Source organism: Sarcophilus harrisii, chromosome 2 (assembly GCF_902635505.1).
Source record: "Sarcophilus harrisii chromosome 2, mSarHar1.11, whole genome shotgun sequence".
Lineage (NCBI taxonomy): Eukaryota > Metazoa > Chordata > Mammalia > Dasyuromorphia > Dasyuridae > Sarcophilus > Sarcophilus harrisii.
The window spans coordinates 21,697,963-21,712,827 of NC_045427.1; the positions used below are offsets into that span (position 1 = coordinate 21,697,963).

Below are 14,865 nucleotides of genomic sequence, written 5' to 3' on the forward strand. Positions count from 1 at the left end.
ATTTTTTTAATATATACTTCAGGTATATGGTTATATATAATGCACATATGAATCAAATATTTGCTGATAATAAATCATAATTTCATGACCTCCCCCTTAGTTATGTGACTACATAGGAGTCCATGGCCAACACATTAAGAAGTTTTACTCTAGGATTGGTCTTTGTGTCCATCATAAGAACGAGCACTTTCTCAGTGCCATATATGCCCATGGCTCTGTGGCACACTTACATACTTTCCAGCAGCACCTGATAGTGACTCTGTTTTAAGGTTTCCTGTTCTTAACAGAGACTCCTTTTTGTTTCTACTTTCAGACATGCTCAGATTCTGCCTGGCAACAGATATCCCAGTCAGCAATGATAGGAGGGCCAGTCTTAGGCAGAGCCAATCTAAGATAGGGTGGGGATTAGGGGGTGGGGAAACCAATGATTATATACAGGCCTTATTTGCCTTTTGGATACTACAGTGGAGCCTCCTCCAACTAGGGTGTGGTTGAAAAAGCTGATGTTCAGTCAAAGGAAAAGAAAGAGCAACAGGAGGGGGTCTTTCTCATCCTTGCTGCTCATTTCTGGGGTGCTTTCTCTAATGGGGATCCAGGCAGGTGAGTCTAGGGGAGCAAATGGGTGGATGGCACTGTGGTCTAGATCTGAGGAAGTTTTCAATTGCTGCCCTAGTGGAAGAACCCTGATATGCAAACTAATAAGGGCAATGTGACTAGGATCATAAGAGTGGAAAATGAATTTGATGGGATACTTTCTTTCTACCTAAGCAAGTCATGGTTCAGGGAAATCTTACAGGGGAAAGTGAGGTTCACCCTCAGAGAAAAGGATTTAGGGTTCAAGTGGGAGCCTCCATTACATAGACAGTGAGAAGGAGAGAGGAATGGAAGTTAATCTTCATTTAAGGGGCTAGAATCTCAAGAACCCAAAGAGTCAGTTTTAAGTCTTTATTTAGAGAAGGGGTTAAAAAGGGAACTCCCAGGCTGCCAAATAATGAAGGGGGGGATGAAAAAGGGGGGGGAAAAGAGAAACTCAGGAAAACAGAAGATATAGGGGTGATGACTCACAGGGTAGGGACCACACTTCACTGGATGCCCACTTGGATTTTCATGGACAATATTTTTATTTGATTTTTTTTGTTTGCTTCATGTTGTGTTGAATCAAGTATTCCTTTTTGAAACAAAGTCCTCTCCAGTGTTCTATTAGTATCTACTCCACAGGGTTGTGGGAGATGCTCAAAGGACACAATTCAGGTAAAGCATTTTTCAATTTTTAAAGCACCACAGAAATGTCAGTCTCAATTGTTACTATAGTTTTAGACATACAATTTCATTGCTCTAGAGTTTCTGAGCTCCCACTATCAGTTCAGATCAGCATTTATTCTAAACTTAGTCTGAAGAAGTTGTTTTGTCTACTGAAAGGCCTAATGACTTAAACAGTGTCATACAACCAGTATATCTTTTCACAGACAGAACTTGAACCCAGACCCTCCTAAGTCCACTGTACCATATTATCTTTATTAGTAATATTATAACTAGTATTTGTATTCCAGTCTACATTCTTAAAAGACCTGGGTATATTTATTACAAAATATAGGAGATTTGGGGGGTGATGTAGGAAGTGATGTCAGTCTTCCCAAGGGAAGTCCTCCCAAGGGAAGGAGGGAGAAGACAAATTGGAACTCTAAAATCTTACAAAAATAAATATTGAAATAAAAAAGAAAGAAATTTCTATTCATTGTTCCTGGTTCTAAAGAACCAAGTAGAAAGACTTTATTTGTATGAAAAGTGTTTTGTAATTGTGTTCAAAAAGTTCCTGGGTTTATCTTGACAGGTAGACTCCCAAATATTTTATGTTGTCTACAGTTATTTTAAATAGGATTTCTCTTCTGATTTGCTGCTAGTCTTGTTGATAATATATAGAAATGTTGATAATTTATGTGGGTTTATTTTTATTCTGCAACTTTGCTAGAGTTTTTAATTGTTTCAAATAGTTTTTAGTTGATTCTGTAGGATTCTCTAAATATATTTTCATATTATCTAAAGAGTTATAGTTTTGTTTCCTCATTGCCTACTCTAATTCCTTCAATTTCTTTTTCTTTTCTTATTGCTAAAACTAACATTTCTAGTACAACACTGAATAATAGTAGTGATAATGAACATCCTTGGCCATCCCTGATCTTAATGGGAATGCTTTTAGTTTATCCCCATTACAAATAATGCTTGTTGATGGCTTTAAGTCTATGATGCTTATCATTTTAAGGAAAACTCCATTTTTTCCTATGATCCCCAATGTTTTTATTAGGAATGGATGCTGTATTTTGTCAAATGCTTTTTCTGTATCTATTGAGATAATCATGATTTATATTAGTTTTGATAGTGATATGATCAATTTTACTGATAGTTTTTCTGATATTGAACCAACCCTGCATTCCTGGTATAAATATTACTTTGTTATAATAATATATTTTTCTAGTGATAAGTTTTGTAATTTCTTTGCTTGTATTTTATTTAAGATTTTTGCATCAATATTCATTAGGAAAATTGATCTATAATTTTCTTTCTCTGTTTGGCTCTTCCTGGATTAAGTATCAATACCACATCATTATTATAAAAGGAATTTGGCAGGACATTTTCTTTGCCTATATTCCAAATAGTTTATATATTATTAGAATTAATTATTCATTAAGTGTTTGGTAGAATTTACTTGTAAATCTATCTGGCCTTGGAGATTTTTTTCTTAAGTTCAATGATAGCTTGTTCAATTTCTTTGTTCTAAAATGGGATTATTTAAGTACTTTATTTCCTCTTTTGTTAATCTGAACAATTTTGATTCATATAAACATTCATTCATTTTGATTATTGTCAGGTTTATTGGCTTACAGTTAGGAAAATTGGCTCTTTATTTGTTGCTTTAATTTATTTCCTCTTCATTGATGATAAATTTACCACTTCCATTTTTGATACAGGTAATTTAGATTTCTTCTTTCCTTTTTCTTTTCTTTCTTTTTTTGCTGCGGCAGTTGAGGTTAAATGACTTGCCCAAGCTCACATAGTTATGAAGTAGTAAGTTTCTGAGACCAGAGTTGAAATTATGTCCTCCTGACTTCAGGACCAGTGCACAATGCACTGCACCATCTAACTGCTCCTGATGAATTCTACTTTTAAAGGAATTGTTTTGTTTAACGATTTTTTTTTCATTTTGCCAAATCTATTTTAAAGACGTTGTTTCAATATATTGTTTGCTTCCTTTTCCAAGCTGTGGACTTCCTTCTCCTGCATAACACTTATTTCCCCCTCCATTTTTCTTCTATCTCTCTTCCTTGTAGAATCTTTTATGAGCTCTTACAAGAGAACCTTTTGAATCTGAGACCAATTCATATTTCCCTTTGAGGATTCAAATGGAGGTATTTTGCCACTACTGTCCTCTTATGAGTTTGTATTCTGATATTCCTGGTCACCATAGTAGTTTTCAATGATCAGAACTCTTTGGTTTTTGCTCATTTTTGGAACTGGAAAATTGCTTTACCGTGAATTTTTGTGGGTTCTGTCAGTTCAGAATCTGTTTAAAAGCTTGCTTTAGTGCTTTTTATAAGGGAAACTGGAGAGAGCTTAGGTCCTTTCCTGGGATACTCTCTGTGATCTTGGCTCTATCTCAATAAGTAAGAGTTCAAAAAGGTACATTTAGGATTGATGTCAGGAAAAAAATCCTTCCTATCAATGAGCTTTGACCATAAGAAGATTTGGGTGTTGCAAGGTTGGGTTCTCCTTCATTCCAGGACTTTCAGCAGAGGCTTATGACCACACTTGAAAGTCTCAATTCTTTTCAGGCATGAATTTTTTAAGATAATCGCTGAGGTCCCTTCCAACTCAAAATTCTGTAATACTGTTAGATTAAAATTCTTTAGGATTTTGTATACCTTTACTTAGAAAACTTTTATTATGAAATGAAATTTGCCTACAAGTCACTTCTACCCATGTACCACAGCTGTAACCTAAGAAAAGTGGGAGAAGTAGAGTTGATGTTCCCAGAATGTGAGGTTGTGGGACCCATTAGGAATGTTAGTATGGAGGGAGTCGGAGACAAGCTGAACTGGGAGAGTGAAAACAGAGGCTGTGCAAATATGTTAATGTGTGAGATTCTACTGAAATTCTTCAGACACAGAGCAATTCAGCATAAGGAAATAGGAAAGGGGTCCATGAGATGCAATATGGAATATTGATTGCATTGTTGTTTAGTCCTTAGCTTCTTTCTTCTATGTGTGTGTTCACATGCTCTTGTACGCAACTTAATTTACAAATAACCAAACTGAGGCACAAAGAGATTAAGTGATTTGTCCAGACTGCCTAGATGATATGTCTGATGTAGGATTAGAACTGACTCTAAATCCAGCATTCTACACTCTGTGGCTACTCTCTTCACTAGGTGGCCTAGGGAAGCCTAGTTGCCTTCCAAGTAACAGGAGGACAAAGGGATGAGTGAGAGAGAGCACACAAGTTCTGGACACACACCCCCCATACAAAAAGCTGATCTCTTCTCTTCTCATCTCTTCCTATCCTGTAGCTTACCACAAGCATGTGATCCAGTTTATAACAGTGGGCACAGAAAACTCCCTCTTTGACTACTTTATAGTGGACTTTCTGGATGATGTTCAAGTGCTATCCTATGACAAACATACTCAACAGCTCAAGGCCAAGGAGGACTGGGTGGTCCAGGCCCTGGGAGCCAAGTTCATAGCAAAGACCCAGCAGAAATTGCTGGATCATGAGAAAGATTTCCTCTGGTTCCTGAAGAAGTTGATGTTGAATGAGACCAAGCGTGATGGTAAGTCATCCCCTCTTTCCTTTTTCCATGTGCCCTTCCCTTCTTCTTTTCTCTCTCTATCCATTAAGCCTAATGACTCCGTTTCTAGGCAATTATGTTATTGAGCTGAATATTCAGGATCCCAGGGCACTCTAAGGAGAACAGAAGGACTTGGTTGTCATTGAATCATAACTGCACAATTCCCAGGGCATTGTCTCCTTCTCGATTAATAAACATTAAGTAAGGGCTCACTATGTGGCAGGTACTACAGAAGAACCTTTGTCTTCATCTCAAAATTTACCATTTTCCTCTGCCTTCTATATTATCCCTATCATTGAACTTCACTTTGAAGTAATGAATCCCCTGCTCTTCCATGATTTCTACGTTCAGAGATCTGCTGTTCAAACGTACCAACTAACCATTATCTGTCCTCCTTTTCCATTGCCACTATGTCTAAATACAGCAGGTTTCTTAAACTAAATCAGGATTTCTTAAACTTTTTCCACTTGTGACTCCTTTTTACCCAAAATTTTTTTTACATGACCCCAAATATAAAGGTATATAAAATAGGTATACAAATCAAACATTTGCTGATAATAAATCATATTTTCTCGACTCCCACATTCAGTTAGGAGACCCCATATGTGGTCATGAGCTGCAGTTTAAGAAACTTTGCTCTAAATGATCAATTTTTTTCAAGGGGTTACTCACAAGAGAAAAGGGCATATATAAATTCAAACGTAGTCCACCAAACTAAGGAGACTAGAAGTTCATATAATAGGAAACTGGTCAGGCCAACATTATAAGTCCTAAGTGATTCTTCCTCAACTGCAGTTCCTTGATCACAATAATTCATAGGCAGGTAATATTACCTCCCTTAGGAGCTCAAGAAATATAAACAAGTCATTGCTAGGGACTTCAAAAGATAACTCTTGACAACATTGGACACCTCAGGGTTCCCTGCCTTTCTGAGACATCAGGATAATAGATCCTGTTTCTATCTTGCTTTTAATATATAATTTCCTTTACGACAACTCGTAGATAAAAAGGAAGTGACCTTTATCCCTATTTGATGAATAGGAACACTGAGGAAGAGAAGTAAAGACATTTTTCCAAGGTTATACAGATAGTAAATGTTAGAGCTAAAATTTGTGTGTTAGTTTTACTGACTCTAGGCCCAGTATTCATGTCATTATGTTATCTTTCAACCTTCTCCCTCCCCCTACCAGTGAACCACACAGTGCAGATTTTTGCACTCTGTGAGATTGAGAGTGACAGCCATATAGGAAATGAAATCCAGATTGCTGTGGATGGTCATGAATTTAGCGTCTTGGATGATGAGATGGGCCTTTGGATTGCCTTGATGTCTGAGGCTCAGTCCTTTTTACCAGTTCTGACAAGTACTCTCTGGACCACTCAGAGGGAACTCTACATGCAAGAATATTGTATTGATACCATGAAAAAAATCCTGCAGCACTCAGTTATAAAGAAAAATGGTGAGTAATTGGTCTTCCAACCCACTTACCATCAGGACACTTTACCATCTTCTTAATAGTGACTGACACTGTGGTTCTGTGTGAAAAGTCATAGAACTGGATCCTGGCTTCAGCTCCAATCACTATGGGAAAAAATCAGCACCAGAGAAAGGAAGATTATTATTCTGTGGGATTGGAGTCATTCTCTTATGTGTCACCAGCACGGGGAGGTAACCCTAAGGTTTCTAGGTCTATGCTTACTAAGCACAAGCTCTGGTTGGGCTCATCATGTTAGGGAAACTAAGGCCCCAAAACATGGTGACTCCATGTCTCAGTCTCTTACACTCTCTCAATAACTAGTTCAGCTAAAAGTAGAGATGTTCTTCGCCAAAAAGAAGGGGAACAACAATAACTCACAAAAACCCATCTTCTAGAGTTGAGAAATTGTTTTTTAACCATGCCTTTTTCATTTTCTCTAGTGAATTTGATTATTATTTTTTTTTTTGCTGAAGCAATTGGGGACTTGCCCAGGGTCACATAGCTAGAAAGGTTAAGTGTCTGAGATTAGATTTAAACTCAAGTCCTCCTGACTTCAAGGCTGGTGCTCTACCCACTGTGCCACCTAGCTGCCCTGACCTTGTATTATTTAATCCATATTAAATTTTGCCTCATAATATTTAGGCCAATGTTTTGATCTGTCCAGATAGTTTTTAATCTTGACTTTGTCATTCTATGTGTTAATTATTCCCCTACCCCTAACTTTGTGTTATATTAAAATAAAATGATCATGGAATCTATGCTTTTTGATCACCGATGAAAATATTAAACAACAGAGGGTCCAGTATAGATCCCTGGATCTATATACTGGAGGCCTCTGGTCAAGTTGACATTAAATCGCTCATACCAGAAACTTACATGTTGCTTTCCCATTCAAATATAAGTTCATTTAGTTCAGGTAATGTCTTTTTGCCTCTCCTTATATCCCCAGTGCTTAACACACTTTACAATACACAGTGAAATAAGTACTTGTTGAATTGACTTGGGTCTGATCATTCAGTCCACTCCTAATCTATCTACTCGGCTGGTCATCCTGCCCACCTTATTCAGCTTTTCCCCAAGTGTAGTTTGCTACTTTCTTAAGTGTTTTAATCTGGGTAAATTTTATTCATACAAGACCCTTATCTACTAGTTTAGCAATGCTGCCAAAAAAAGAAAAAAAATTGAGGTAAACAGGGTTAAGTGACCTGCCCAGGTTCCCACCGCTAAGAAGGGCTGAGGCCATAAATTAACAACCATTTGCTGAAGATAAACTGGGTGCAGAGGACACTGGAAAAGCATAAAATAAACACTAATATAATGAAACACATAGTGCCTTGTCCTTCAAGATCTCATGACTGCTAATTTCTGGGGGCTTGAATAATAAAAGAAATGAAGAAAAGGAGTGACAAGGGGAAGAGAAAATGCTGCTGAGATTTGCACAAAATAACTTCTCTCCTGTTTTCTACCTTCAGTGCCCCCTGAGGTAACTGTATCCCAGTATGAAACTGTGGATGGAATTACCACCCTGTCCTGCTCAGCTACTGGCTTCTACCCCCGCTCTATACTGTTGCACTGGCAGAATGGGAAGAACATAATTATGGCTGGAAAGCAGAGCTCTAGTGGTGTCTTGCCAAATGCTGATTCCACCTTCTACCAACGAATCACTATTGAACTCTTACCAGAAGATATGGGGACTGATTATGACTGTGTAGTGGACCATATTGAATTGGGGCCACCAAAAGCATATCCCAGTGAGTGATTAGCCTGAGTTGATTGGATTAAGCCCCAGGAGTATTGGCCATAAAATGATAGTGATCCCTCCCTCTTTTTCTAACTTCTCCAGAATATCCCAAGGGGGAGGCTTTCCAATGGGTGTACTTCCCATAGTCAATTGGAAGATTTCTATTCACATTACCTGTCTTCCTTTTATACTCCTCTTGATGCTGCAGTCCAAGTGAAGTATCCTAAAAAGAGGTCTTGGACTGTGACCATAACCATCCTGAGTGTTGTGATTCTGGTCTTGAGCTGTACTGCATCCTTCATCGTGTGGAAGAAAATGAAAACAGGTGTGTATATGGAAGTAAGTCTGAAAGAGATAGGATACACTAATATATCATCAACCTTGTGAGGGTACAGAAAACAAAAAGAGATTTGATTTTTATTTCTCCCTTACTCTCTAAATCCAAGAGATCTGGAGACTTCTCTCAAATCTTTTTGAGATTTATGTCTGGGTTCTTTCTTTTTGATCACAATTTCCTTTATTTTTTCTCATTAGTATTTTATTTTTCCAAATACACATAAAGAGAGTTTTAAACATTCATTTTTGTAAGATTTTGTGTTCCAAGTTTTTTTCTTTCTTCCTTCTTTACTTCCTTCTCCCCAAGTATAGCAAGCAATCTGATATGCATTATACATGTACAATCTCTTGAAACACATTTACATATTTCTCATGTTGAGCAAGACAAATTAGAATAAAAAGGAAAAATCCATGAGAAAGAAAAAGCAGGAAAAAATGAAAATACTCTGCTTCGATCCACAGTCAGTCTCTATAGAGGTCCGCAGATAGTGGGGGAACTCTGGGTAAGGTATAAGACCCTTTAGCCCAGAGAAAACCTGCTGACAATATCTGGTTTGGCTCCCCATTTCCCTTTAGTTCCTACCTCCCTTCCTGAGAAGTCAGGAAAAGGTGAGAACACCAAAGGGCACCAAAGGGAAATGAGGAGCCAAACCAGATATTGTCATCAGGTTTCCTCTGGGCTAAAGGGTCTTAGTGGCCCTCTACAAGTCTCCATAGTTATCTCTCTGGATATAGTGGCATTTTCCATCCCAAGTCTAGTGGAATTGTCTTGTCTAACCCTGTTGCTGAGGAGAGCTAAATCTATCATAGCTGATCCTCAGAGTCTTGTTACTGTGTACAATGTTTTCCTACTTCTGTTCACTTCATTCAGCATCAGTTCATGTAAGTCTTTTCAGGCTTTTCTAAAAGAGCCTGCTCCTTATTTCTTATTGGACACTGATATGCCATTACATTCACATTCAGAACTTATTCAGCCAGTCCCCAACTGGTGGGCATTCACTCAATTTCCAATTCCTTGTTTAGTCATGACTTTCATGTGGTCTAATCTCTCTTAAATTCTTTTTCTTCAATCTATTTTGCTATGATATCTTCCATTTTCTTCTATTTTTTCAAACTTTTGATTTTGTTTTAGTATTTGTTGTTTTATGAAGTTATTAGTTTTTATTTGGTTCATTTTAGTTTTTAAGGTGTTTAATGCCTGGGCAAGGTTTTGTACCTGTTGTGTCAAGCTGTTAATCCTGTTTTAGCTTCTTTAGTCCATAGATCACTTTTCTTTTTTGAAAAAGCTCTTTCAACTCTCTCTTTTAATAAACTTTTGTTTCATCTCTTAGTTTAGTTTAGTTTAGTTCATCCGGTTTAAATCAACAAAATTGCAGGTTTCCCTTTGGGCTGAGATTCCTGATCTGGTTATTCCTCAGCAGGCTTCAGTCTGGGTTGAAAACTAAAACTGAAATCACATTGTTTCTGGAGTATGCACCACACAGCTGCTGCTTGTTTCTGAGTTTGTTCCTTGAATGGTCCAAAAGAGAATTTTCAACAGAATCCCATAATCCTAGACTTCAGAGGGATCACTATGATCTTCTTGTCCAAATTGTATCTGACTGCATAAAAATTCTCAAAAAACTCTCATGCTCAACGTACCTAAAGTTAATTCAAAAGGGATGGGACCTTATCACCTCCTATATTATCCTATTCTAATTTGGAAATAATCTGTTAAAAAATTTTCTCTCACACAACCAAAATTCCTCTCACTATCTACTCCCCTTCATGAGGAACAAATTTAATTCCTCTTCAATGTCACCACTGTACCTACCATAGCTACTCCCAGTCTTCTCTTTCTCAGACCAAACTTCCCCATTTCCCTCAAACTACTGTATGACATTATTTCTTGTTCACTTTCTAGCTAATCATGGTAGATTTCTAGATATGCTACATGTTTCCAGTGACCTTCCTGAAAGTGGTCTTGATGACAGTATAGCATTTCTAATGGGGGTTGACCAACGCAGAGGATAGGGGGACTATCACTTACCCACTGGACTTTTTTCTTAATACAGCCTAAAACTATGTTTAGTTTTTAACTGCCATGTCATTACATTGATTCAAACTGAGTTTGTAATCTAGAAAAAATCCCCCAGATCTTTTTACAAACTCTTTGGTAGTTGTGTATCCCCTATCCTGCTTTGCAGCTGATTTTATATATATTTTATCATCTTGGTTCTAGCCCATATTTGAGCCTGGACCCTGAATGGTCATCCAGCATTGTGGTTCTCCCATCCAGTTTTGTGGCTATTGATGCTAATTATGCCCTCATTCAATTTTACTCACTCATTTCAACATTAATAAATACTGAAGATCACTGGCTAAAGGAAAGATCATACAGACTTTCCTTGGGGAGAGAGAAGTGAATGTGGTGCCATGCTTAGAGAGTCATTTATTTGATTGGGAGATAGATTTTGTGCACTAGCAGCTCCTAGAGATACATAGTCCTTGTCTCTGGGGAGGATATAGACTGAGATCAAGTGTGTTCTTGCCTTGAGAAAGGGGGTAGAAGTACCACATGTCCAGATTCACTCTCACTTGTACATTTTTTGGTGTCTCTCATTTTTTCATAGGCTACAGAATCCATGAATGTGTTACATTGGAAGGTAAGCATCTGGGGAATGGAGTAGGAAGAGAATGCAGTATTGCCAAAAACCATAAAATATGTCTATACTAAAAAGCCTTGTGATTCTTGGGGCAGGTCAAGGAGGGACGCTATCAAATGGGGAGAAAAGCAGTTTGGAGGAGGGTGTGTGTGTGTAAATTTTAAATCCCTCATCCCCTTGTCCTTATACACTCAGAATGGAAATCCCAAAAAAGAAGTGGGCAAATGGATACAGGAAGCTTGCCCTGTTAACTATTTCCCAAGAGCCATACTGTGAGGAAAACTATTTGCATGCATATAGAAAAGAGGAAAAAAACCCAATTTCTCCCCCAGATATTCAACTGAACCCTGAAGATTACTAGAACATTCTGTGATGCTAACTTCAGAGAACTAGCTACAAGCACGATTGGCTCATTCCTGCTGAATATGAATGAAAATGCCCTGTTCGGATAAGAACTGCCTCAGTGTCAGCCAGATCATTTGCTACTCTCTTTTTCACACCCTCTCTCCTCCCTCCCAATTCTGATGATTGGCTCCTGATATTTCCTTGGCCTTGATTCTTCTTCAAGTCATAGAAGCATTGCCCTAGTCAGGACACCTGGGTTTAATATGACTTCCGAATCTTATCAGTGGAAAGTGGGCAAGTCACAACTCCCTTGAGACTCACACAGGCTTCTTAGAGCTGGAAAATGGGAGTGCAAATCCAGTATTAGTTAGTTGCTAACTGCAAGTCACTTAACCTCTGTTTGCCTCGGTTTTTTCATCTGTAAAACAGGGATAATAATAGCATCTGCTTCCCAGGATAGCTGTGAGGCTGACATGTAAAGCTCATAAAGAGGGTAGTTCATTTGCTCAGTGTTACATAACAAGTAGATGTCAGAGGCGAACTGTGAAAGCAGGTGTCCTGGCTTTGAGGCTACCTTTCTATTTATCTTGTCATGCTACTTCTCATATATTTGAATATGTGCATATATTAAGGCAGTGATAATTATGGATAATATTTACATAGTCCTTTAAAAGTTGGCACAAAGTGCTTACAAATTTCAATGGATTTCCACAACCACCTGTGAAGTAGGAGTTTTAATTATCCCCATTTTATATGTAAAGAAACTAAGGCTGAGAGAGAATAAATAACTTGCCTAGAATCACATGTCTAGTAAGCATTTGAGGTAGAATGTGAAAGAAAATTTTTCTTACTCCAAGTGCAGCATTCTATCCACTGTGCTATCTAGAATTCTGTTGTAAGAGGAAAATTATGAGGTACATAAAAGGTGAAGATTCTTAGGTAAGATCATGTAGGTACTTATGGGGTAGAGGCAGATCTCTTCTATCTAGGAGTCTATTGATTTTCTCACAACACCCTGACATCTCCCCTCCCTGATCAATGACTGTTCTTTCAGTCTTTTTGGAGTCCCAAGAGGCATACATATTGGAAAGAACATCAGATTGGTAGACAAAACCAAGATGAAAATTGTATGCTTCCCCTGCCCTTGTTTTCTTTCTTCTTAAGATAATAAAAACAGTAAAAATCACTCTCAGGCTCTCCAACTTATTTGACAATCTCTATCACCACAAATGACATTATGGTTTTTCAGTAATGCTTGTATGATTCCCACCCCTCTCTATTACAATGTTAAACTTTGTCTTCTAAATTGTTTTCCTATTGGTTCCCTTCTATCTACCTTTTTATATTTTTCTTTAATTTTTTGTTTATATTTTAAATTTCTGCTGGGTTCCAGGCATTTCATCAGTAATTCTTGGAAGTCTTCTATTTTATTAAGGCCCAATTTCCCCTTCTTTATGTTATGTCTATATCTTTTGCCTTTTAGAATATTTTATTTTATGCTCTTTCCTTCTTCCCAGTTTTAGCTGTTAATTCTTGTGTAATCCTGGCTGTAGTCTCTTGTCACTCTTTCTTTCCTGATGCCTGTATTAATTTTTTTCCCTTTAAAATGAAAGTCATTCTTAAGAGTTTGTTTTGAGGTTTCTTATAGGAGGTGATTGGTGTATACTTTCTTTTTTAATAGTCATAATATTTATTCAGAAGAAAGTATCAGCAATAATCATAAGTTTTATTCACACAATAATTATACATTTTATTCCCAGAGCAGCAGTATTCAAAACATTATAGTTCACCGGTAAACCTTAGTCACATTCTTTACCAATATATGTGGTGTCTATGGGAAACAGGGGACATATACTTATAAAATCTTACTAGGGAGACACGTGAATGGGGAAATCCCTCTGACTAGGAGTAACTCACATCTCTGAAATATAGAATTTGATGTCTTTGATCCCCTCAGGAATGCCACATGAAGCTACTTCTCTGCAAGTACAGAGACTTCTGGTCTTAGCTTGTTTTCCTGCCAAAGAAAGCTTATTCCTTTTCTGTTTTGGAATTCGTGAAGCAGTGTTGTTCTTTTAGTTCACAGCCACCACTTAACAGGAAACTTAAAAAAAAGCATTGTGCTTTTTTCAGTGAGAGGCAGTTCCCATAAGCCAGAGAGCTGCTAAGCTTTGCAGATCTACACATGGCAAGACAATTTTGCTTTATCTAAGGGACTCTCAGTAAAGCCAATCTTCTTACAAAATGAATGAAGTCTGTTTCCCTTTGTTTTTACTTCTCAAACCAGAGAAGGTAATAAAGTTTAACCAGGCACTTCTGAGAAGTTTTGTTGGTCACGTTCTTTTATCAATATATGTTGTGTCTATGGGAAACAGGGGACATACGTTTCATTTTTCCTTTCAAAATTTTTTCTTTCAAAAATTCTTTCAAGTCATATATATGTATGCATATATATACAAACAACATTACAATTATTATAGACAATGTTCTCTTAATTCTGTTCATTTCATTTTTCATTATTTTCTATGTCTTTCCATGTTTTTCTAAAATAATTGAACTCAGCACTTTTTACAGCACAAAAGCATTCCATACTATTATATACCACAACTTGTTCAGCCATTCCACAGCTGATGAGCATTCCTGAAATTTCCAGTTCTTCGTCACCACAAAGAGGGCTATTATAAGCATTTTAGAACATATATGTTCTTTTTCTTCTTCCCTAGTCATCTTTGGAAATAGATCTAGTAGAGAGATTTCTATGTCAAAGTGTATAGACAGTTTAATAATTCTTTTGGTATAATTCCAAGTAGATCTCAAAAATGTTTGGATCAATTCACAATCCCACCAACAATGAATTATTATTCTAATTTTCCTACATCCCCTCCAACATTTTTCACTTTCCCCTTCAATCATTTTAACCAATCTGATAGGTGTAAAATGATATCTCAAGGTTGTTTTAATTTGCATTAGTCAGTAATGATTTAGAGCATTTTTTTTATATAACTATAAATTGTTTTGATTTTTTTCTTTGAAAACTGCCTGTTCATATCCTTTGCTCATTTACCATTTGGTGAATGATTTATATTTTTATGGATTTGACAAAGTTCTTCATATTTGAGATATGCACTCTTTATCTGAGAAACCACCCATGGTTTCTCTGATCTTAGCTAATTTGTTTTATTTATGCAAAACCTTTTTAATTTAATGTAATTGAAATTATCCAGTTTACACCCAACTTTGATCTCCATCTCTTGTTTATTCATAAATTGTTCACCTATCATAGGTGTTCTTCTTTATGTTATCTTAGTGAATGGTATAAAATATTGCCCACTTTCTGCCAAAGTGCCTTCCAGTTTTTCCAACAATTTTTATCAAATAATGAATTCTTATTCCAAAATCTTAAGCCTTTAAACTTGTCAAATACAAAGGTATTATATTTATCTGCTGCTATAATTTTGTTTACTTTGTTCCATTGATTTAACT

General features: G+C 36.9%; 1 protein-coding gene across 1 annotated transcript; it reads left to right on the forward strand.

Moving 5' to 3' along the window:
• The first annotated feature begins 499 nt into the window (after nucleotides 1–499).
• Nucleotides 500–9,830, forward strand: LOC105749195 (major histocompatibility complex class I-related gene protein-like). Its single transcript, XM_031949207.1, has 6 exons — nucleotides 500–600; nucleotides 4,562–4,822; nucleotides 6,031–6,297; nucleotides 7,788–8,066; nucleotides 8,265–8,381; nucleotides 9,814–9,830. Exons 1-6 carry the CDS (start codon nucleotides 504–506, stop codon nucleotides 9,828–9,830), a joined length of 1,038 nt encoding a protein of 345 aa, XP_031805067.1. The 5' UTR covers nucleotides 500–503.
• The last annotated feature ends 5,035 nt before the right edge of the window (nucleotides 9,831–14,865 follow it).

What these genes read in the sequence shown, in the direction of transcription:
- LOC105749195 (XM_031949207.1), top strand. Translation starts at nt 504, where the DNA reads ATGTTCAGTCAAAGGAAAAGAAAGAGCAACAGGAGGGGGTCTTTCTCA. An exon ending in TCTAATGGGGATCCAGGCAG is followed by an intron (nt 601 to 4,561) that starts GTGAGTCTAGGG and finishes CCTATCCTGTAG; the next exon opens with CTTACCACAAGCATGTGATC. An exon ending in GAATGAGACCAAGCGTGATG is followed by an intron (nt 4,823 to 6,030) that starts GTAAGTCATCCC and finishes TCCCCCTACCAG; the next exon opens with TGAACCACACAGTGCAGATT.